Source organism: Argentina silus (genome assembly GCF_951799395.1).
Source record: "Argentina silus genome assembly, chromosome: 8".
NCBI lineage: Eukaryota > Metazoa > Chordata > Actinopteri > Argentiniformes > Argentinidae > Argentina > Argentina silus.
In genome coordinates, this window is record NC_139662.1 from 13,334,525 (window position 1) to 13,357,553 (window position 23,029).

The window sequence follows — 23,029 nt, forward strand, 5'->3', positions numbered from 1 at the left end:
AAAGTAATGGATGTAAAAGTGAATATCCAGGAAGGAACTGATAGACGTTCTTCAATTTCAATTTCATTGTGATGTATTTTCATCTGTACACTGTGTTAAGTGCAGTGATACAGTCACATGATATCACATGTTTGATGAATGAGAGCAGATTATGATGAACACACATTTGCTCATGTTACCAATAAATCCACTCAGGTAGGTGTTTACAGTGAATGTAAAGAACATGAGAGTATCGGTGAAACTCTCCTGTGCTGTATTTCCAGATGTCTGGAGGAATCTTCTGCCCTCTAGAGAACCTCTACAACCCAGACAGTGCCAACTGCCACCCTTTAGTATGTCACTTGTGCCATGAGCAGTACGAGCACCCCTGTCTACTGGACTGTTATCACACGTTCTGCGCCAGCTGTCTGCGTGGCAGGGCTGCAGAGGGCAGACTAACCTGCCCCCTCTGTGGGTAAGAAGGACTGGTTTACTCATAACTACATCCAGCAGCTTGAACAATGATAATACTGCTGTGAGCTTTACAAGTTTTAATCTGTTGCCTCAGTCAATACTCAACGGAGAGATGTGTTGTCTGTATAAGCCATGGAAATACATCTAGAAGGCAATGTTTACTTCTCTGTCTTAACCTTGATATATTGGATATTGCATTGCAAGTATTTTTTGTTGAGTGAAAAATGTCTTGGTGACCTTTATGAATACCTTTTAAAGCCAAGTGTTCCTTTCTCTAAATCTAAGGCGGTATGTGTGGACCTTTCTTTTTCATGCCTGGTCTCGTTGGAATTGATATGTAATGATAGCTGAGATTACACTGAGATGCCTAGAACGACAAACTCTCTCATTGGAAGCACTGCCAGGGTTGAAGCACCAGGGGATTTTCTGATGGATACAAAAAGGAACAGCTGCGACGTGTGAATCCTGTTGTTGTTTCACCCCTTGTGGCATTGAACATGGCATAGTCTCAGCCAAAGGCCATGGTGGCTGTAGTCTAGTGGAGACACCCAGTAGATTAGAAAAGACCGGCCACCTTGACATTTGATGGATCAATCCTTTTGGGCTCAGTAAGTTGGCTGCAGTGACCACCCAAAGAATTGTAAGAATGTATTATGATCTTTGTGACCACCAGCCACTGTGCTGTCTTCTGGGGAGGGGATTATATCATACCGGTATGTATTGTCAGTGGCAGTACTGCAAGAAATTATGTGTGTGTAAATTGTGAGTGTTCCATTTACAGCTCTCTTGCATGCATTAGTCAGAATGCTACAGTATTCATCTTCAACTTGCTGATGACTGTGATAGACCAGCCAAGTTTGAACAGATTAACTGTCAACACACTGTGCGGTTATGTTTGAGTTATGCGTGTGGAGGTCTTCTAATGTGAGAGGTTGCAATGGACCTTGCTAAGAGCTAAATTCTGGATAAGCTGCCTTGTCAGTCATCCATAGCCCCTGCTTTAACAAAGAAAAATAAACATTGACATCATTTGTTTGTGAGAGAGATTCATTCAATCAAACAGTGATATGGGCAATCACACAGGTCTGCTGTTGTCACTGACATTGCCTTGCACAATCAAATAATTCAGTGTTGCTATTTGTGGCTATGAAGGCTAGGAAAATACTTGGTAACAGGAGTGGGTACATGAGATCAATGGCTCAACAGCTGCAGCAGATGACATCCATCCCCAATGAAACAAAAATAGAACAAAGGACAACCTCTGAAGGAAATCACATTCTAATGTCTGTGTTTGTTTCTGTTTGTGTTTGTTGTGTGTGATTGTGCGTGTGTGTGCGTGTGTGCGTGTGTGTGCGTGTGTTTGGTGCAGACACCAGTCCATTGTAAAAGGCTTCAGTGCTTTACCCCCTGAGGACCGTCTCCTGAAGTTCCTGGTAGACAACTCTATAGACTGTGAGGAGACTGTTCAGTGTGCCAACTGTGACCTAGAGTGCAAAAAGCAGGTACTATGGAGTGACCAATTGCATTTAGGATATCTTTTCCAGTCATTCAGATGAAGGCATACTGTGTAGCTGTATATACACAACATATGATGAAGGACATAGACTTATCTCGACATTCAACGCTTACTTGGTTACTTATAGCCCCACAGAAATGACCCAAGCAAAATAAATGCCAGCTTTGACTCTGTGCGCTTGCGTGTATTCACAGGATGTGGATGCAATGTATTATTGCAACACTTGTAGCCAGCCGCTGTGTGGAGCCTGCAGGGAAAGCACCCACAAGGCCAAGATGTTCTCCCGCCACGAGATCGTCTCCTTGGCCAAGCGCACCAAGGAGGCACACAAAAAGTGTGGTGGGTTAAAACTCCCCATCTTCCTCAAACAACTCAAAAAATATGGAGAAACTAGTTATAAAATGTTTGACTTTCCCTGTTCCATTTCTCTCTCCCTTTTCCGAGATTTCACTTCTCCAGTGTGTTGACTGCCTCTGCCTGTCTGTCCACAGCCCTTCATGAAGAGTTGTACATCATGTTCTCCACAGAGAAGAAGTCCATGCTGTGCATCAACTGTTTCAGAGACATGCAAGTGTGAGTTGATGGGCCCCAGACAATATGTAGATCCTGTAGGTGCATTCTTCTCCCTCTGTTTATGCTCATACATAAGTGTTGAATCATCTTTTCTTTTTTTTCTTTTTTTTTTACAAAATCCAGGGTGAAAAAGTACAGACCAGTATGTGTGATAATTGTTCACATGTGTGTATTAAGATCCAATACCAATACAACTGAAAACCTGGCAATGTGGGATTGATAATATGAGTGAAGGCCCCCATAATCACAGATTTACTTACCAATCGTGTGTGTGTGTGTGTGTGTGTGTGTGTGTGTGTGTGTGTGTGTGTGTGTGTGTGTGTGTGTGTGCGCATGCGGGGGATATTTGAAAATGTTAATTATTTGTGTTTGATCTCCAGGGAGAGCAGAGCACACTGCATTGATATTGAGACAGCATATATGCAAGGCTGTGAAAAACTGGACCAAGCCGTCATAGTGAGGAGATTTATTTTTTGTACAAACCAATTACCTTTAATGACCTGTATTACTCATTGGTTATTCATTGTCTTTTATTGTTTTGTTTTCACTGGAAAGTGTGATAAGATTTCATAATATGTCATAAATACACTTTGAAATGATTTATTTAGACTATGCATGAAAAATAAATATGTGGGTGAGCATAGTAGACTTCTGTTTGGTTTTTCAAGATGTTTCTTGGGCTAACATGATGGCGTTGCAGAATGCTCTGAGGCGAATGACAGCTCATTGACAGCATTATGGTCCTCCCTAACGTGACAGGAATATTTTTCAAAAAATTCATGTGTCGGGTGAGTGGTCTCTCACAGTGTGATGCCTGTTGACCCACAGGCAGTGAAGGAGCTCCAGACGTCGGCCAGAGAGGCCATCATCCTGCTCAAGGCCATGATCGGAGAGGTCCGGGCCAACGTGGATGAGGAGGAGAACGCTATCAGCACCCTGTTCAACAACATGCAGGTGGGACAAGCTTCTCCCCTCCCCCTCACCACCTTAGCAATTCCAAAGGACATTACATAACATTTGGATGTTCTTTTTCAAGCTCCACACTGTATGTTAATCATGTGAGTGGGGATGAAATCACAAACATATTGCATTGCTATTTATTTTATTAATAATAATGGTTTGGCTTCAATGCACAAGGTGTCACCCTTCACATGCATTCTCCTGAGGCAGCCTTGAACAACATTACATCAGTGCAAATCAGTTGAATTATACTCGATCAAATTGGAGTGATTAAATGACTCAAATAGTGCTTTTCAGTTACAAACCTCACTGAGAGCAAGTCGTTGTAATTGAGTTTTGGTTGAGAGTCTTAATTAGAGTGTGTTGACATAATCTCAAGAGATGTACATAGTGCAATTAATATTGACCCAGATAACCTCCTCCTTTTAAGGAAAAACTGGCAGAGAGAAAAAAGATTCTCCTGAAAGCAGCTAAAAGGTGAGAATATTTTTTTCTTAACCCTGATTGAAGAAGACACAAGCAATAAAAAGAATACTTACAAAACAGAGGTAGCATTCTCCGGCATTTTGAGAAACATAGTAAAAGATATAGGCATATATACTATATCACTATCAGAGATGTTGCGTCATGTTACAAAATACCATAAAGAGCAATGTATCAAAATAAACTACAAAATACTGGTGGCAAAGCATTTATTTAATTAAAATACAAATATATTTAGTATTTACATTTGCAAGACTGTCCAAGTGGACATGTAGAGGGAGCAAATTTCTTCAGGAAGACGCATGTAGACTTAGCTTACGTTCCTTAAAAAGTTCAATCATTTTTAAGACCTTTTTAATATCACTCTAAATTATATCTAATACCAATATCACAGCGAGAAATTACCAGAAATGTTCAACAAATGTGGTACAGTATGTTATGCACTCTCTCGGAATTAACATAATTTAGTAAGACTCTGCCTTATTTTAATGTACCCAGCTGGGTCTCAACCGGGGACTTGATGTATGGATACCACAGACGCAAACCTCTATACCAAGACAACATCCTCGTGGTACGAGGGCTACATCTGGGCTAAGTTGCAGGCAGGGCTACCTCATCACAAGAGTGTGATTCCAAATCACCTCTGCTACATTCACCTACCTTTGAACTGTCCCCCATGGAGAGATCCGCCCTGTTGTAACTGGTGGGGTTTGAACTGGGGACCTCTTGGATGCCACAGATGTACAGTAAACCGTAGTCTCACTAAATCAGAGTCTTCTGGGTTGCAAGATTAAGTAAACCGTTATACCAAGGGGATATCCTCATGATACGAGGGTTACATCTGAGCGCAGACAGAGCTATTTATTAATGAGAGCATGATTCCAAATCACCTCTGCTACATTTATACCATTTAAAAACAAATTTAAGACATTATTATGCTAAGATGTTAAGAACTGAATGTAAGATACCTTGATAGATACCTTGTTTTCATTTAGGAGGACTAGTTATCAATCCCTATATTATTTTCATATTTCATATTTTCTTGATCAGAACTGGAAAACTCAGATCCCTGTTAAAAAGTATTTTGAGTATTTTTTGTATAAATACAATATACAGTTCTTTAAAGTATCTTGTTACAACATATATATATATTTTGTTCAGGCCAGTAAAATCCTAATTACAAAATACTTGAAAGTAATTTAAATACATATTTCAAATACATGTAACAGAAATACTGCTCTCTCTGATCCCTGTCTGACTTTGGTAAAGGTACAGAGAAAACATGTTAACAGTGCAATGTGTTTGCTCAGAGGATCAGTGAAACATCGGTGTATTTGCCAGTCAATGTTCTGATATTCAGCACGAAAATAGAGAGCATACAAAGTCAGCCTCAGTGGTCGCCTCTAGCCATTAGAAATTAATGTAACTTAATTGACTCTCAGAGCAGGAAGTCGTGCCAGAGAAATGTATCGATACTGAACAGCTTAATGTCTGCTGCTGTATCATATTACACATTTAAAGATCCTCTCAGGAGATAACTGTATCCTTGCTGTCCATGGTCTAGCCTAGCAGCAGCCCAATATGGATCAGGAGCACAGATAAAAGCCAAATGATTAATTGTGTGTCAGAGGCTAGCTACAGTAGGCTTGGGTTCCCACCATTTTGAAACCAGTAGCAAATGTTCCAAAAAAGCTTGACACACGTTTTCACAAGCAAAAGGCCAGACTGATAATCAAATGAGATTGTGAATGCGTTCTTGTTGGCACAATATTTGTTCGTCCAGTTGAACTAAAACCAATGAGAGCCTCTTACTGTATTCTACAGTCAGCATGAGGAGAAAGAGAGAGCGTTTAAAGAACAGTTGTCTCATCTCGCTGCCCTGCTACCCACTCTGCAGGTAATGTCCTCCCTCTGAAGGCTTCCCTTCTTAAACTAACTACTCTTTCACAGTGCCCAACTGTCTTTCAAATGAAAATACATGTCCAATGTTTAATAGACAACATAATGTTCTCCCTCACGTTGCCCTTCCCCTCACTAGGTTCACCTGGTCACCTGCTCTGCCTTCCTAAGTTCAGCCAACAAGTTTGAGTTTCTTGACATGGGCTATGTAAGTACAGTGAATGATGAATATGTCACGTAGCTACTCGACCTGATACAAAAGACTCTAGGGGCAACATCCAATCAAAACATTAGATTTGATATTAGCAATAATGAAGGTTAAGCAAATGTTTGACTACGGTATCTATTATTCAGCAACTGATGGAAAGGCTGAAGAAGATTGTCAAACTGCCACACCGACTGAGACCAGCTCAGAGTAGCAAGGTACAGGATTTGTTTTTCATTTTGCCACTGAAGCTGGTGTTTTGGTCATTTCATATCATATGCCATATGATATTACACTGTTTTCATGACATCTTTGCTGTGATGTGACTGAGTCCGTAAAGTGGAAGGCAAGTAGCCAAGTGGTTACCTAAAATGTACAATAATGTTTTGAGCTGGAACTTTGACATAAGCGCGACATCATGCAAATCATTTGTTGACGGGTCTTTTTTGCCTCTGGTTCAGATCAACACAGAGTACCGGTCGGAGTTCGCCCGTTGCCTTGAGTCTCTGTTACTGTTGGGCCAAAGACGCTCAGTGTCCATCACTGGGAGTGGGTCTGGGTTGGGTTTGAGCAATACCAGTGGACTGTAAGTCATATTTCACCCCGAAATTTAACCTGAATTTCAGTGTAAATCGTGTGTTGATGTCAGTGGAAGATTTGCACCAGATTTTAGGGGGGGTCTAACCTACACAGATCTCATGTTAGGATTAGTCTCTATAGGCTGGATCCTATATTGATATCTGCACATGTAACTCAAATTGTCATGCAAATCTCTTGTTGACATCAATGCATTATTAACGCAACATTTCCATTTGTGTTCCCAGTGGGTAAAAGTACTAGAACCAAACTTCTCATCTCACTTGATGCTTATACCACTAAAACATGCCTCTGTTGTTCCCAATATACCCTCCAATATGTTAGGGACACCCTGTCTGTTGTTAAAGCTTTGCCATGATTCTGAGCTGTTGTGTTTTTGCAATGGTCTCTCAGCCTGCAGTCATCTCTGTCAGGGCCCTGCCACTCCCCCGCGGTCAGTGACATGTCGCTGGGCTCGTCTCTGGTGCGGAAGCCCACCACCCACCGCTACATCAGCACCAAGGTCCTCCTGGCAGAGGGGGGGGAGACCACCTTCACCCAGCACTGCCGCAGCTACGAGAGCAGCTACAAGGTCAGAGGAGACCAATACCCTCCAGTGTTTTTCAGTTTAAAGGGGCAAGGAGCTATGGATGAAAGTACTGACCACCCATGAGATTAAAGATTAAATTATAGTTTTAACCATGTTTTGATGCTATACAGTGTTTGTTTACAATTACATAGTTTACAAACAATGGAGTAAAACAAGCATACACTCACCGGCCACTTTATTAGGTACACCTTGCTAGTACCAGGTTGGACCCCCTTTTGCCTTCAGAACTGCCTTAATTCTTTGTGGCATAGATTCAACAAGGTGCTGGAAACATTCCTCAGAGATTTTGGTCCATATTGACATGATAGCATCACGCAGTTGCTGCAGATTTGTCGGCTGCACATCCATGATGTGAATCTCCCGTTCCACCACATCCCAAAGGTTTTAGGATTGAGATCTGGTGACTGTGGAGGCCATTGTCATGTTCAAGAAACCATTTTGAGCTGATGTGAGCTTTGTGACATGGCGCGTTATCCTGCTGAAAGTAGCCATCAGAAGATGGGTACACTGTGGTCATAAAGGGATGGACATGGTCAGCAACAATACTCAGGTAGGCTGTGGCGTTTAAACAATGCTCAATTGGTACCAAGGGGCCCAAAGTGTGCTAAGAAAATATCCCCCACACCATTACACTACCACCACCAGCCTGAACCGTTGACACAAGACAGGATGGATCCATGCTTTCATGTTGCTTACGCCAAATTCTGACCCTACCATCTGAATGTCGCAGCAGAAATCGAGACTCATCAGACCAGGCAACGTTTTTCCAATCTTCTATTGTCCAATTTTGATGAGCCCGTGCAAATTGTAGCCTCAGTTTGCTGTTCTTAGCTGACTGGAGTGGCACCCAGTGTGGTCTTCTGCTGCTGTAGCCCATCTGCTTCAAGGTTCCATTCAGAAATGGTCTTCTGCATACCTTGGTTGTAACAAGTGGTTATTTGAGTTACTGTTGCCTTTCTATCATCTCGAACCAGTCTGGCCATTCTCCTCTGACCTCTGGCATCAACAAAGCATTTTCGTCCAGAGAACTGCCGCTCACTGAATATTTTCTCTTTTTCTGACCATTCTCTGTAAACCCTAGAGATGGTTGTGCGTGAAAATCCCAGTAGATCAGCAGTTTCTGAAATACTCAGACCAGCCCGTCTGGCACCAACAACCATGCCACGTTCAAAGTCACTTAAATCACCTTTCTTGCCCATTCTGATGCTCGGTTTGAACTTCAGCAGGTCGTCTTGACCATGTCTACATGCCTAAATGCATTGAGTTGCTGCCATGTGATTGGCTGATTAGATATTTGCGTTCACAAGCAGTTGAACAGGTGTACCTAATAAAGTGGCTGGTGAGTGTATATTGTGGGTTCTGATGGGGTAAGACAGCTGAACTAAGCTTGTGAAGCATTTATAAGTTATAATCTTCAAGAATCAATGTTTATATACCATAGATGTAAAAGTAAAAAAATGGATGTAAAAGTAAAAAAATTGATGTACCAATCCCTGATTACCCCTTTAAACGCTTTTCAATTACAGTTTGTAATATTTCCTGCAATTTCAAATAAATAAATATACTGTATAACCCTTGATTTTTAAGATAACGTCTTGAAGAGGTTGGTAGAACTGACTTCATTCGTGGCTCTGAACAGATGCTGCAGACTGCCATTCAGCAGTTGAAGGACCAGGTGCAGGAGACCCACAGGGACCTGACCAAGCACCACTCACTGATCAAGACAGACACCATGGGGGAGATCCTGGACCACTCGGTGCAGATGGACAGACAAATCTCCTCAGAGTACACCACGGTGGAACTCATGAGGGCCATGTTTGAGGAGGTAGGGACCAGAGGAACTCACCGACCTGCAGATGTGTCACTCTCTCATGGATTACATATAGATTTTTTTATTTTTTTTAATCGATTTTCTCTTTTGAGCTAGAACGATATACTTACATACAGTTCTCTTACAATAGTAATGTGTTATACAGTGCATTCGGAAAGTATTCAGACCCCTTCACTTTTTCCACATTTTGTTGTGTTATAGACTCAATTTAAAATGGATTAAATTAAAATAATTTGCCATCAATCCACACACAATACCCCAGAATGACAAAGCGAAAACAAGTTTTTTGAAATTTCAGTACATTTATTAAAATTGAAATACAGAAATACCTCATGTACTTAAGTATTCAGACCCTTTGCTATGACACTCTTGAAATTAGCTAAAATGCAAAAATGTCATCAACAAATCACTCAGTAAGTTGAATTGAGTCCATCTTAATGCCAGGATAATAGTTAATGTAATTTTGGAATTAATATCTTTGTTTTTATAGGGTCTGCATAGGAATCAATTACACACTGTGTAGATTAGGATGTCACGACCAACTAAGCAAATTTCATAATTTTCTCTTGATCCTGACAAACTCCCCAGTCCCTGCCAGTGACAAACATACCCATAACTCTTCTTCACACAAGAGATGGTGCGGAAACTGCATTGCATGTGCTGAATTTGCACCAAACTTAATGCTTTGTAGTAAAACCAAATAAACACATTTCCAGCCACTTTCTTTGCTGTATCACTTGAATTCCTTGTTGCAAACACAATTATGGATATGAGAGAAATTATTTTCCATTAAGGGATTCTTTTTGGCCACTTGGTTATAGACCAATTTTGTAGAGTGACTGAGATGATGTCCCATTGACTGTGCTTTTTCCTCTCCACCATTCAACTTTGTAGATTTTTGTAAGTCTCCCCAGGCGTCAGGGTCGCATTCCTGAGCAGTTTTGTTCCTCTCCATTTGCTCAGTTTGTAATGACAACCTGATCAGTGTGTAATTGATTTCTATGCAAATCAGAGACCCTATAAAAACAAAGATATTAATTCCAAAAATACATGAACTATTATCCTTGCATTAAGATGGACTCAATTCAACTTATTGAGTGTTTTGTTGATGACATTTTTGCATTTTAAGAGTGTCATAGCAAAGCATGTGAATACTTATGTACATGAGGTATTTCTGTATTTCAATTTTAATAAATTTACTGAAATTTCTAAAAACCTGTTTTCGCTTTGTCATTCTGGGGTATTGTGTGTGGATTGATGGCAAATTCTTTTAATTTATTCCATTTTAAATTGAGTCTATAACACAACAAAATGTGGAAAAAGTGAAGGGGTCTGAATACTTTCCAAAGGCACTGTATGCATTACCATTTTTCACATACATAGTGTACAAAAGTAACAGTGTAATAGATATCAAACTACTCTATCCTCTCTAACGGCTCATCTCCGTTGTCTAAACCCTCCTCTAGGTCTGGGAGGAGACCTTTCAGAGGGTTGCAAATGAACAGGAAATATATGAAGGTAATGGAGGTTGTTACATTTGTCTGTTAGCCCTGAGAAAGATGGGGTCAAATGGTGTACTTTATGTGTACCTTCTGTTTCCAGCACAGCTTCATGATCTGATGCAGCTCAAACAAGAAAACGGTTGCCTGACCACCATAGCCCGGCAGATTGGTCCCTATATCCAATCCATCGCCAAGGTGAAGGAACGTCTTGAGCCAAGGTACTGGAGCACATCCACTAGAACTTTAAAACGCTGTGTTAAAATGCTCTTTGAATTTGGAAGTCATAGGGTTCCCTGTCTTCTGATCCCAACTGGGAAACTTGGATTTCTAGACAGTCGGAAAATACAAGTTTATGAATTTCAGAGGGGCACTTGAATACAGCATAAGGCCCCCCTAGCCCATTGTGGATCTGATAGAATTGGATAGGTATAAGAAAGATGGGGGCAAGGTGGAGCTACTACCATGTTACTTACACCTATCCCATTCTTTCAATAGGGTAGAGGCTAGGGGTTGTTTCTAGGCAGAAACAACAACAACATTAATAAACATGGTGATTTTGCAAGATGTATTGGTGAACAGATTATGCCTTTTTCAATTTTACCACAGACTAAAGGAACCTAAAGAGCTGAAAGATGACCGCACAGAAGCTATGCTAAAGATCTACGAGGACAGTACTATGGACACTGACACACAACTCAGCAGGTAACACTGTCAGAAAATTACACAATAATTCACTAAAGAATCACAAATGTGTATGTGTGATTAGTAAATTCAACCCTTCTGCAAATTAAGAGAGAGAAGTCACTATATTTCTGCATTACTTCAGCAGGAATGAGCTGACCACTACCACAGATGGCAACCGTGCCCTCAGCAACCTCTCTGAGGAAGCTGCCCTCAAGGATTTCTATTGGCCAGGGAAGCAGAAGAACACAACAGAGACATCCAATTGGATGGACATGCCTCTCTAACTTGGCAGCACTTTTAATGGTCTAATAAAGGCCAAAGACTTTTTGCTACAAGAAAGCACTCATCCCTAAATGAAATGTAAATGAAATGTTATTTTTCCAATTGTATGGAAAAATATGTGTACTATTACTAGTTTGAAATGTGTTGTTCAGTTATGCTCTACACAATCACGTATCCTGTAATTTTAAATATTTCACACAAATATTTGAACAACGCTATAAAATAAGTATAAAAACATGAATATATAATAGGATTACAGTGATGACATGAGGACTATTAATAGCACAAGATTTGTGCACTATTAAGGGGTGTAACCATACGCCCAAAAAATTAAAAGGAGGCACTGTTTAGGAGAAATGTTTGATTTTATTTCACAGGACAATGGTGCTCAATTCATAAAATTTCAGTCATGTGAATAAATGCACAGTAATCGCCCAAGAGATAGATATGTAATTCTTCATCACCTGTAATAAACTATTGTTATGCTATAGTGCAACACAACTGGCTTATTCCCCATGTTCAGCTCAGCTGTATCATGCTTAGAGCACTAAAATCTCATATATCTGCAACCCACTGGATGTGCTCTTAATTTTCAATATTCTACAGATCTTTTCCTCTTTATTCATCTAAATCTCATCCCTCTTATAGTGCTCTTCACGGATAACATATGCCGAACATAAATGTCCTAATTTGTCATTTCAAAAACTCTTTATAAGACACGCACATACACACACACACACCTCTTTCCATTCCATACAAACTGGGCACACAGAGTAGAGGGCCGAGGCTACCGTTCAGCCACACTCAGGTGAACCTGAGACAAGCAGTAGTTCAGGAGGAAGCCATGTTGGGGTGAGCTTGTCGGCATGGAGACTTCCTCTCCTCTCTGAACCCCTTAGCCGTAGGAATGCATCTTTTGGTTGGTAAAACACACAGTGACACAAAACAAATAAATAAAGGATGATGTAATGATGAAAGTGGGAGTGGAGAAATGGACAGTCTTTCATGAATACAATACATGGGAAAGGAAATGTAACCAGTCGGAAATTATTGTTTGTCCCCCTTAAAACCGTGGAAGGATACAGGTGGAAGGAGAGTCAAAAACACAATGGGAATAAGAAACAGCACTGGAGACACACAACAAGGTCCACAGTTAAGTCCTCCAGTAAAGAGGATTGCATTGGTAGTGGTTGGGGTGAGTTATCCCCCCATCCATTATTAAGCGCTTGAAGACATTGTGAAAAGCGCTAAATGTAATAATGTATTAATTATGCATGACCCTCCCGGGCCCAGGAAACATCTCCAGACTAACAGAAGCCCGGGAAATAACAGTGAATGGATTGTCAGTGTTCGTATTGTTATCATAATCCATAAATTCAAAATGTGTTGAAACTACGTTTCAATTTTTTTCAACGTTTCAACATTGAAATTAAAAACAATGTGCCTATTTGGACAAATCCAAGAACCAGATCACAACTTGCCCTGGTAGTCAAATTTACTAGATTAGTGATTGTGCAGCCTTTTGAGCCTGAGTGGGAATGGGATATGTGATTTCTAAAGGTGGGGTAATTCCACAAAACCAAGATATCCATTTTGTGAGACACTATTCTGTTGAAAGCTCTATGGCCTAATTGTGATGACCAGAAAAAAACTAAGCTCAGTGAATACAGCACTTCTGGTTCAGAAACCCAAGCTAAAATCAATTCATACACGACAGTAACTCAACTCTTCTGCAAGGAGAGCATAGAGAAGGGAGCATTTCTCAGGACAATCAGTGGCACCCTGAAAGAGTTGATGTCAGAAAATGGAACATGAAAACACAGAAAACTTCCAAGTCTCTAGTCAACTATCCAAACAAAAGACAAGAGAACTAAAACAGAGAGGTGGTTGAATATGTTGGACAAATGTACAATATTGGGGGGGGGGGGGGGTTGTGTCTTTTTGAGTGAGCTTGTCGGTCTATCCACTATCCAGGCATCGAGAGGTGCTATTAGAATGAAAGCCCTCCACCATGCTCGTTGGTGTCAGAGTTCCCATGAGCTCTCGGTCCCCCAGGGCTGCCACAGGGGGCAAAGCCACACGCTGACCACGGCATAGTGCCCCTGATTGGTGCCTGTCTGCCATGTTCATACGTCCAGGACTCATCTCTCACACCTAGGAGCCCATGCGTATGCCTGAGATAAAGGGCAGGCCGGTGGACACCTTCTTCTTGTATTCCAGGTAGTCCTCCCCGAAGAAATGAATGAGAGAGAGCTCCTCCTCCTCGATTCTTTCGCGGAAGAAGCGCCAGCTAGCTACTGTGTAACCCGCAATGCACACAGGGTTGCACAGCATCACCTACAACACAGGACATCCGAAAGTGGAATCAGTGGTCTGATTTCTTTACAGTAAAAAAAAAAAAATGGATTGACATTGTAATTGTTGCACATTGTCACTGGCAACAATTTTTTGAGCAACACAATATTCAGGGTTGAACACAGTGAGTGAGGCTAACATTAATATAACCTAAAATTACAAACATGAGAAAAATGAAATGATAGAAAACAACTAGAATTACACTCAATCAAAGTTGGTTTGTTGTACTTTCACAGGCACAAACAACTAACTACAAACTTGACTTTGGGTTGATAGATAGCTGGAGAGGTCCTCTGTGGTTCAGTTGGTAGAGCATGGCGCTGGGACCATATATACTGAAATGTATGCACTCACTGCAATGTAAGTCGCTTTGGATAAAAGCGTCAGCCAAATGGCATAGATTATTATATAGAGGAAAGTGGTACAGACTGTCTGAGAGAACACGACAAGGCTTATTATTTTGTGTGTGTGTGTGTGTGTCTATACCTGTGTGCCGATGCTCCAGTAGAACCAGCCCACGTAGGAGGGGTGTCTGAAGCAGGAGTACACCCCGGTGGTGACCAGCACGTGGCTCTGGGCCTTCTCATTCTGGACGATGTGGTTGAAGTTGGAGCCGGCTGTCAGCATGGCCGACTTCCTCAGGAAGTCCCCACAGAGCACCATCACCAGCCCAGCCAGGCTGAGCCACCTCAGCTGTTTCAGCTCTGAGAGGGGGATGGGGCAACAGTTCAGTCTAGAACAGGGCTGCCAGACCCTACTCTTGGAGAGCTACAGGGTATTCAGACATGTTTGGAGGCGAATGGGGACTCTTACACCTGAGCTGGAGAAAGACCCCCCTCCCCTCACACCATTTGTTTAATAGTCTTGAGATTATTAACATCGACTTTGTCAACAAATTACAGACAGATCTGCCTGTTTGTAAACAATTTCAAACGGAATCTTCTACCCATCAGCTTTTATAACGTGTTTCAGCTCAATGAACCACTTCACAGCTACTCCACAAGATCGTCCTCTAATCTCCATATTGCCAACTTTTATACAGAGATACATTTTTCAGTAACAGCCTGCCAAATTATCCGAAAAAACTCTGCTAGTACTTACCTATTTAAAAATGTACATTTTTGACTGGTCACATACCATTTTTTCTTTGTTTTTAATGATTATTAATTTCCATTTCCATTAGAATGTTTCTCTTTCTTTTAGGAACCCCACAGGATGTCTTAAACTCCCCTGCACAATGCCTTTATGTCGTCATTTTGTCTTTCACGTGTGTGTGCAACTCAATAAACCAATCAAATAAAAAATATCAGCACCGTGTAGCTCTCCAGGAGCTGGTCTAGAAGATCACAGATGCCAAACACAAAAATAGGCCAATCAGATCAATTCAGAGATCTAGAATAGGATCAGCGAGCAAGATCAGACCTATTGACCGGTGACATTACACTGGGCATTTCTTAGAAAAGGTAAGTACAGTCCAACAGGCACTTTTAAGTACAAGGCTTAACATTCAAGAATCCTAAATGATACAAATGTCCACTTGACTAGGTAACATACGCAGTAGCTTCAAACTGAAACGGAATGGCCGTTAAAGCTGTATTCACAGACGTTACACAATTGTGCAATTAACAGACCATTGTCAATTCCATCTACATTAGAGTCAAATAAGAAAACCTCCTTCTATTCAATGGCCATTTCAACTGAAACAAAAGGTACAGAGCACCACTTTGGTAGGGACAGACCTGGGACTGTGAGCTTCTCTATGGTAAACTCCACCCATGATGACACAGCAGCCACGGTGTATTCCACGCTGTGGTTGAGCAGGAACGAGTCCAGAGACAGGCTGCGGGGGTTAATGATGGCCGTCACCAGGTACTCAGAGTAATGGAATAAGGACAGGGAGCACATGTACCTGGAAAGACATGCAGTTCACTCAGTGGGAAACTGTCCCAATAAACCACTTCAGTTCGTTGAAAGACCAACAGCAAAGTTGTGTCATGTAATGTTATGATAGGTGTGTCTCTGTGTGTGTGTGTGTGTGTGTGTGTGTGTGTGTGTGTGTGTGTGTGTCTGTCTGTCTGTCTGTCTGAGTGAGTGAGTGTCTGTGTAAAAGTAGTTAGGCTTACCAGCCAAAATGTGTCCATGTGGTTTGGGAAAAACTTATGATCAAGCCGCATCCAAAAGTAACGCCAAGGAAGCAGGCTCGAACAGCAACCTGGGGAAGGCGGAAGCGAGATGGGTGGATGGGGATGCGGGACACGGCTCACCAAACATAACATGTTCAATTTGACTAGCTTTCTAACGCCTAACAGTTACCATTAAACACTTGGCATTACAGACCAGGCTGGCTAGCTCCTAGGCAATAGCTCCTGGCTAGGTAACAAACAACAGCTTAGTGGGCTGATGGCTTCATAGCGTTATCTGGCTTAGGGCTCTCTATCTTTAGCTCATCAAGATAGACAGCTAACTTAATCCTACACAGGTACCTAGCTAGAAAATAATAGGATTACGTTAGCACCACAGCAACCCATTGCCAGAGAGAGGGGCCAGTGGAAATGGTATTTTCTCCTCTTTTTAATTGGACATAAGCTGACAGCAAATAAAATAGCTAAAAGTAGCCTAGTGGGCTATAAGCTAGCTACCTACCTACGAAGATTTCTAGCCAACTAGCTAGCTAGCATGCACTCTTACCTTATATAGAGGTCCCTTGTATATGATTAGCAAGAAGCCGTTGATAACAGCTATGTACAGAGTAATCGCTATTTTCCCTCTTACTTCAGTGAGATAGTCGAATACCCAGTCAAGGTGTCCAAAGAATGTTCTAATTAGTGGAAATATAACTACACCGAGTCCTAAGATAAAGCTTATAATACTTATTCTTCCCTCTAACACCAACTTATTGCCTGCCATGATGAAAATCCAGTAGCCCCCTCTGAACTATCGCGAGTGCCTCTTATTTTGCTTCTTCTGTGGAGTTTAATGGCGGTAGGCAACTAACGTACATGTTGCATTAACGCCACCTAATGGACTGGTGTGTAGAACCAAAGACAGAAAGTCTAAATGCTCTCTAGTCCCTTATCCAAAAGAGGTTGAAAAACAAAATCAAACAGAATATATCTGGCTGCTTTTGTTTAGCAGCGCTCCCAACGTGCCTCTACTCAAACTCACACCCATGCTTCCTCAAACAAGGCTTTACCGCTCCCTTCTGTATTTCCTGCAGTGATTATGATCTATTGACGCCCCCTGCTGACAATAGTTACATCCCCCAGTAGGAGGCTTGTCTAGACCCCACTTTCCTCTGTAACCTGTAGAGGTGAGAGGCCCTGCCTTCTCTGTCCCACTCCTCCTGCTACCGCTACTGTATGCTGTATATCACAGCATTACTCAATCCATTGGCCTGTGCCTTTCTCATATGGGACTTCAAGGTCGCTAGTGTCATGCCCTATAACCTCTTTTTACTAACACATCTGCCTCCTTATTCCCTTCCACGCAACATGAGACGGCGCCTAAAGACATTTGATACACACCCCCACCTGCCGTAGCCTGAACCAAGTATGCAGTATCTCATATTAGATATTGCATACTCCTTGAGCTGAAGTACTGCAGACTGTGCAGTTTTGGAAAATGCTTGCTTGCTAACTTAATTTGAAAGTCCTACGTCCCATGAGTAAATGGCTATAAAAGGTCTGCATGCTGACATTGCCAGACATTTAGAGGGTAAGATCAATAGATTACATTTCATTTCAAACCCTATGTATAACCCACATGTAGTATTGAAAAAGCACCTCATTTATTTTCCGTGTAAAGTGGTGGGATACATAATTATAATCGTCACAGGCGGACGTCAAATAAATCATTAATTAAGAGATTGGGTTGACAGAGCAGTACCACACATAGGCCTACATATCACAGATGTGATGAGGACATACACACTGGAAAATGTGCTGCATCCCATGTGACCCATAGTTTTTTTATCCAATTTATTTTTTATTTCAAAGATCAAGCACAGTAAGCAGAGTAACAATCCAAACTATGAGTATGAACAAAAGAAAATATATCTTGGATTTTTTACAATTTATTTTTTCAACTTGTATATCAAATATAAAATGCTGCACATCTCATTAATGTAATCTAATACGTGCCTCGATCATATACAATATTTGACATATGCATTGGCATAAACAACAAAATACTGTTCCTTTGTATAAAGGAATATGGCTTTAAGTTCCAACACTACCTACACAGAATAGTATTCAAGTGACCCTCTCTGCAAGGAATACTAAAGCAATTACTGCTTTTTTAAGGCATACAATGCACATGTTATGGTTTATACAGTATATGAACCACATACGATCACAGTTTTCACTGAAAATTAACAGACTTAAATCTCAGTCTTTACAAAAGACCATTGACAAAAAAGAACATTTTGCTCTCTAAGAAAAATAGTAAATCCCTGACAACACAGTATATACACATCCCTGTTATCTTTTCCAACAGCGAAACTTAGTCCACATATTTTGATCTCCAACGTTGGTGGAGAGAAAGGTAGGTTTGTCCTGAGGGTAACTTTGCACTGCTCAATGTTTCCATTCTCAGTCACTGCTGGTCTTAGTGTAGACCTCCATGGAGATCCTTACTGGATGCACAGGGGAGCCACGTCTTCAGCAGGTGTTGGGAATAGGCGTAAGGTTTCTCTGGAGTACTTGGAGTAACCATTGTGAAATACCAATGCTTTCTTGACTGTGAAGAAGGAGACAGTCTTGTCCCACATGTCCATGCTGGAGACTCCGTTGTGGAGTTGGGACTCAAGTGCTGTGCGGAGCTTCTCCACCCCGTCACTGCATTTCCTCTCCAGACTCATGACTCTATTATACCTGTGGGAGGAGGGACAGGAAACATGAGGATAAACAGCCCCACTTCATTGACTTACAAGCAGCCTCATAGAGGTCAGCAGTTATTACATTTGGTCCATTTTGATGTTATCTTACCTTGTCTGTTGGTCCCTCATGGTGGATACTGTGAGTTTGGTGTCCAAGGCCTTTGACTGCTCAGAAGAAGGGGAGCACTTAAACTGGATGGCTGCGATACGACTGTTTTCACCCTCAACGTTCTCCCTATATTTATAGCAGCTCTCACTGCAACTTAATGTGATGCAGGTTCTCACCATCTCTGACCAATCCCAGGGCTCTGTTGTGACAATAGGATGTGTATGAATTGCTTGAATTAATGGCATATAATGGCCCAGATCCCAACAAACAGGTGGGAGGTGCCCTGTGAATGCTCTTCTGTCTCTCAAGTGATATTCTATGGCTGGGAACGAATCTTGCAGTGATATGTGGTGGGAACGTGGAGTAAAACATCTGTCTGTGGACATTTTACCAAAAAATAGTCCCTATGCCAATAATCAAGGGCAAATATGTTCATCCAGCTTTGTCCATTGTGGCACACAGGATTTTTCACTGCTAATACTGGTATTACTCTGAACAACTATAATCCATTTTAGTGCATCAAGTCCACTATCTCTTGTAATAACAGTGATAGCGATCATAAATTAGGCAATTAGGTTAGTATAAACAGTGTTTGGTGTGGGTAGCATTAAATATTATACAAAATAATGTTTGTCATTTTGTATGTTTGTCAGTTTGTCATACATTCTCAATCACATAAACATAGTCAAACGGAGTTAGGCCAACACACATCAACATGAGCCCAAATCTATAATATCAGCCAGATCTGCAAGTTTTTCAATGACTTTTTTCTTTCTATTTGTTTTCTTATTAAACTCCCTGTCTTCATGTCATATACCCTGTTTCTCACGAGGAATTTCTCCCATGGTCCATTTGGGGATAATAGTGTACCATCTGTCCAGATGGTGTGCCTGTGAGCGCTGTTCACTGCACTGTGTTCATGGGGAGGAGGGGGGGGGGCTGTGGTCAACTGATGCTTTGTGTGAAGGGGGCACACTTCCTTTGTGTGGCCGTCTCAGTGTCATTAACACTGAAGTGTGGGAAGCCCAGGAGCATGGCGGCTCCCACGTTCCACTGGGGCAGGAAGGGAGCGTGTGACTGGGATGCAGTCAGCAGCAGGCCAGGCGCCAGTGTGTGCGTGCGTGCGTGCGTGCCTGTGTGTGTGTGTGTGTGTGTGTGTGTGTGTGTGTGTGTGTGTGTGTGTGTGTGTGTGTGTGTGTGTGTGTGTGTGTGTGTGTGCACGTGCGTGTGTGTGCAACTGGCAAGATATTGCTGCTATGTATGACCAAGCATCTGTATGACCATTTTGGGTACTTTGAGTGTAACCCTAACCCTAACCCTAACCCAAATTAAGTATTAAAAATGTGTATGAATGTGTTTATCTGACTAAGTGTATGGCATCTGCATGCTCTATACTGTATTTGGTTTGAATGTGTACAGAAAGAGGGATAGCTGGCAATGCATTTATACTTTCTAATATTAAAATAAGATGATAGTGTCACTGTAGTAAGGTCTGGAGTAAGTAAGGTCTGGAGATGTAAGTTAGCGATATCACTAGAAGTATCATTCTGTTCTGACTTGAATCGACACCATGGCAAATAAAAATGGAACTTACATTTCGCACCATCAAATCTCAAATCATGAGATCACACAAACAATACTTAGGGGAGCAGCACACAATTAACCCAGACAAACAACAGCAAGAAATGCTATGGAATGCTATAGAAACTGACTGAGCCAGTAGAAATAGTTTCATGCTGTCCTGTTTATAATCATTGCCCCCCTCTCACACCCACGTGTGCCCTGCTCCAAAACACTTTGCTCTCAATCACATTGTGTGATCCTACCATCAGACAACAGCACACTTACCAATGGGGTCACCACTTTCCCAGATCCACAGAGGCACCATGTCAGTCTCCCAGTTGCCTCCTCCCCTCCCTCTCCCTTTCTATCCCCCACCTGCTCCCTGGAGACACACTCATTGTCCCACTAGCAATAAACACTTCATTGAGCATGTGGCAGCCCCAAATGCCCTTCCCAGCTCTCCTATTGGCTGCTGACTGTGAGAAACTCCAACAAGCCCAAGACCCACACATTCATATGGAGATTTGGCCCTATAAATAGGGAGGGCAGAGAGAGGCAGACAGCACAGATCTGACTAGTTCGTCCCTGAGACTTCAGCTGAAGCAGAAACCACAGCCATGGCACCAACCGTCTTTGGACATACCAACTACCCTAAAGAGCACCTGGGACTCACCACCAAGGTAAACACAGTTTCTTGGAGACATTTATATGTTATAAGTCTTTTCCTATGTATTTTTGGCTGTTGATACAACATGACTGATGAAGTTGACTTGACTTTAACCATGCCTTGTTCTCTCTCTCTCTCTCTCTCTTTGTAGCTGAGAAAACCAGTGGTTGAGAAATTGCGAAGGGATCGCATCAACTCGAGCATCGAGCAGCTCAAGTCTCTCCTGGGTCCGGATTTCCTCAGACAGCAGCCCGACTCCAAGCAGGAGAAGGCGGACGTCTTGGAGATGACAGTTTATTTCCTGATGCACCAGCAGCAACAGAGAGCAGAAAGCTCCTCCATGAAGGCTGCCAGTGAGGGCTACTCCCATTGCGTACAGGAGGCAGTGAGCTTCCTGTCCCAGCGCGAGGCGAAGACCCAGTCCAGCAGGGCACTGCTGAGCCACTTTCAAAACCTTCAACCATCCAGCCCATCTAGCCATGGTCAAAGTTCCTTCTCTCCACCAGGCTCCCCAGCCTACCATGCCACTACTAAAGGTGTGGGCCCAACCTACAGCGCCCTCTGGAGGCCCTGGTAGAGCACTACATAATTATATTTATATATATAGAAATATATATATATTTTGAGACAAACTGAATTGGACAGGCCAGTCTATGACAGGCATGGACAGTGATTTTCAGAGTGACAGAGGTCTATTTCTTTTGCATTGATGAGAGATTCTATGTCAGTAGGTTTCATGAAAATGAAGAAAGGGCATTGTTTGCCAGTATCCCTTTGAAAGGATTCTTATGAAATGATTCAGATTGTTCTGAATGTATACATTGAAATGCACACTTTTAAAAAAAAAGTTAAATTGTGTTGTTAATAACACATTATTTTATTCACCCATATTGGGTTGCTACTGTTTATTTAAGTGTCTTTTGGACACTGCTTGTTTGTTTGATCTGTTCAAACTATATCTTACAATTGATAATTGTCACTAAATGATACAATGTATTGATTTGGTGATGCATCAATATTATGCCACAAATGGATCCAATGGATCTACTCATAATGTAAATCATCTGATGATTATGATATGTGACTATTCTGTCACTACCCTAACCCTTTACTTTTATACTTAATGTGGATTGAAATGTTATTGATAACATTGTGCCTAAATATTATAAAAAAAAGATGGTGAAAGGTTTGTTCTTTTGTGAAGAAAAACCTTTTCTCTAATGTTTGTTTACCTTTTTTGGGTGTAAATGATACTTTCTCTGATACTTGGAGACATACACTTTTGACAAGTGAATAAATTAAAGACTTCAATGGAAGTTTCTAAAATGTACATTGTTGTATCATATTTCATCAATTTGCATCAAGCACCCACATTCAACATACCTCAGCAATCTGTATCTCAAAGATAGAGATAAGATTGATCACCACTCAATCAATCTGACAAGCACAATAATTACATGTTGTACAGAAAACATATTAATTCAAGCATATGTTATGCAGATTATAATATAGTATAACACATACTAAAGGGCATTCTAAATGTGCTATAATATAATAACGGTATATTCACACACCTAAATCTGTAGATTACAAGGTGCACCTATGGATGCCCATAACTATCGAGGTCACCCATTACTGATTTGAAATTGAATCCCTTGTGTATCAGCACTTAAAGGTGCAATCCTTAATTAGTTGTTCAGCCAAATGGCTGATCCACCACTTGTTTTGATATTAAGTGAGAGACCCGCACCTCTACATCCTCTACAATGGTAACTGAGTAAGGTACGTTTTTGTGTACGAAAAAAAAAGAGTATATAACCCTTGATGTTGCAAAACTTAGTATGTCTTAGAGTTTCTCAGAGTTCCTGGAGTTTCTCAGAGTTTA

The 23,029-nt window shown here is 41.4% G+C and overlaps 3 protein-coding genes across 5 annotated transcripts; 2 read left to right on the forward strand and 1 right to left on the reverse strand.

The window, feature by feature from the left end:
• Positions 1-263: 263 nt before the first annotated feature.
• Positions 264-11,576, forward strand: rnf207b (ring finger protein 207b; the record flags this gene model as incomplete). 3 transcript variants are annotated; one of them, XM_083674927.1, is made up of 17 exons in its annotated part: positions 264-454; positions 1,823-1,955; positions 2,164-2,308; positions 2,461-2,542; positions 2,923-2,998; positions 3,371-3,496; positions 3,933-3,979; positions 5,810-5,882; positions 6,024-6,092; positions 6,239-6,307; positions 6,551-6,675; positions 7,080-7,257; positions 8,915-9,100; positions 10,573-10,624; positions 10,709-10,826; positions 11,215-11,310; positions 11,435-11,576. In XM_083674927.1, 17 exons carry the CDS (start codon positions 264-266, stop codon positions 11,574-11,576), a joined length of 1,908 nt encoding a protein of 635 aa, XP_083531053.1. The 3 variants fall into 3 exon arrangements, with proteins under 3 accessions (XP_083531053.1, XP_083531054.1, XP_083531055.1); XM_083674928.1 differs by having other exon boundaries at positions 11,438-11,576; XM_083674929.1 differs by lacking the exon at positions 264-454 and adding an exon at positions 864-1,061.
• Positions 11,577-13,718: 2,142 nt separating this feature from the next.
• Positions 13,719-16,910, reverse strand: icmt (isoprenylcysteine carboxyl methyltransferase). Its single transcript, XM_083674930.1, has 5 exons — positions 16,618-16,910; positions 16,053-16,141; positions 15,669-15,838; positions 14,416-14,633; positions 13,719-13,911 (listed from the first exon to the last, which is right to left on the reverse strand). The coding sequence occupies exons 1-5, from the start codon at positions 16,834-16,836 to the stop codon at positions 13,729-13,731; spliced, it is 879 nt and encodes a 292-aa protein (XP_083531056.1). The 5' UTR covers positions 16,837-16,910; the 3' UTR covers positions 13,719-13,728.
• Positions 16,911-21,057: 4,147 nt separating this feature from the next.
• On the forward strand, positions 21,058-21,721 carry LOC310808952 (transcription factor HES-5-like; the record flags this gene model as incomplete). The annotated part of the gene is made up of 2 exons (XM_083676049.1): positions 21,058-21,157; positions 21,296-21,721. The coding sequence occupies exons 1-2, from the start codon at positions 21,095-21,097 to the stop codon at positions 21,719-21,721; spliced, it is 489 nt and encodes a 162-aa protein (XP_083532175.1). The 5' UTR covers positions 21,058-21,094.
• Between the last annotated feature and the right edge of the window lie 1,308 nt (positions 21,722-23,029).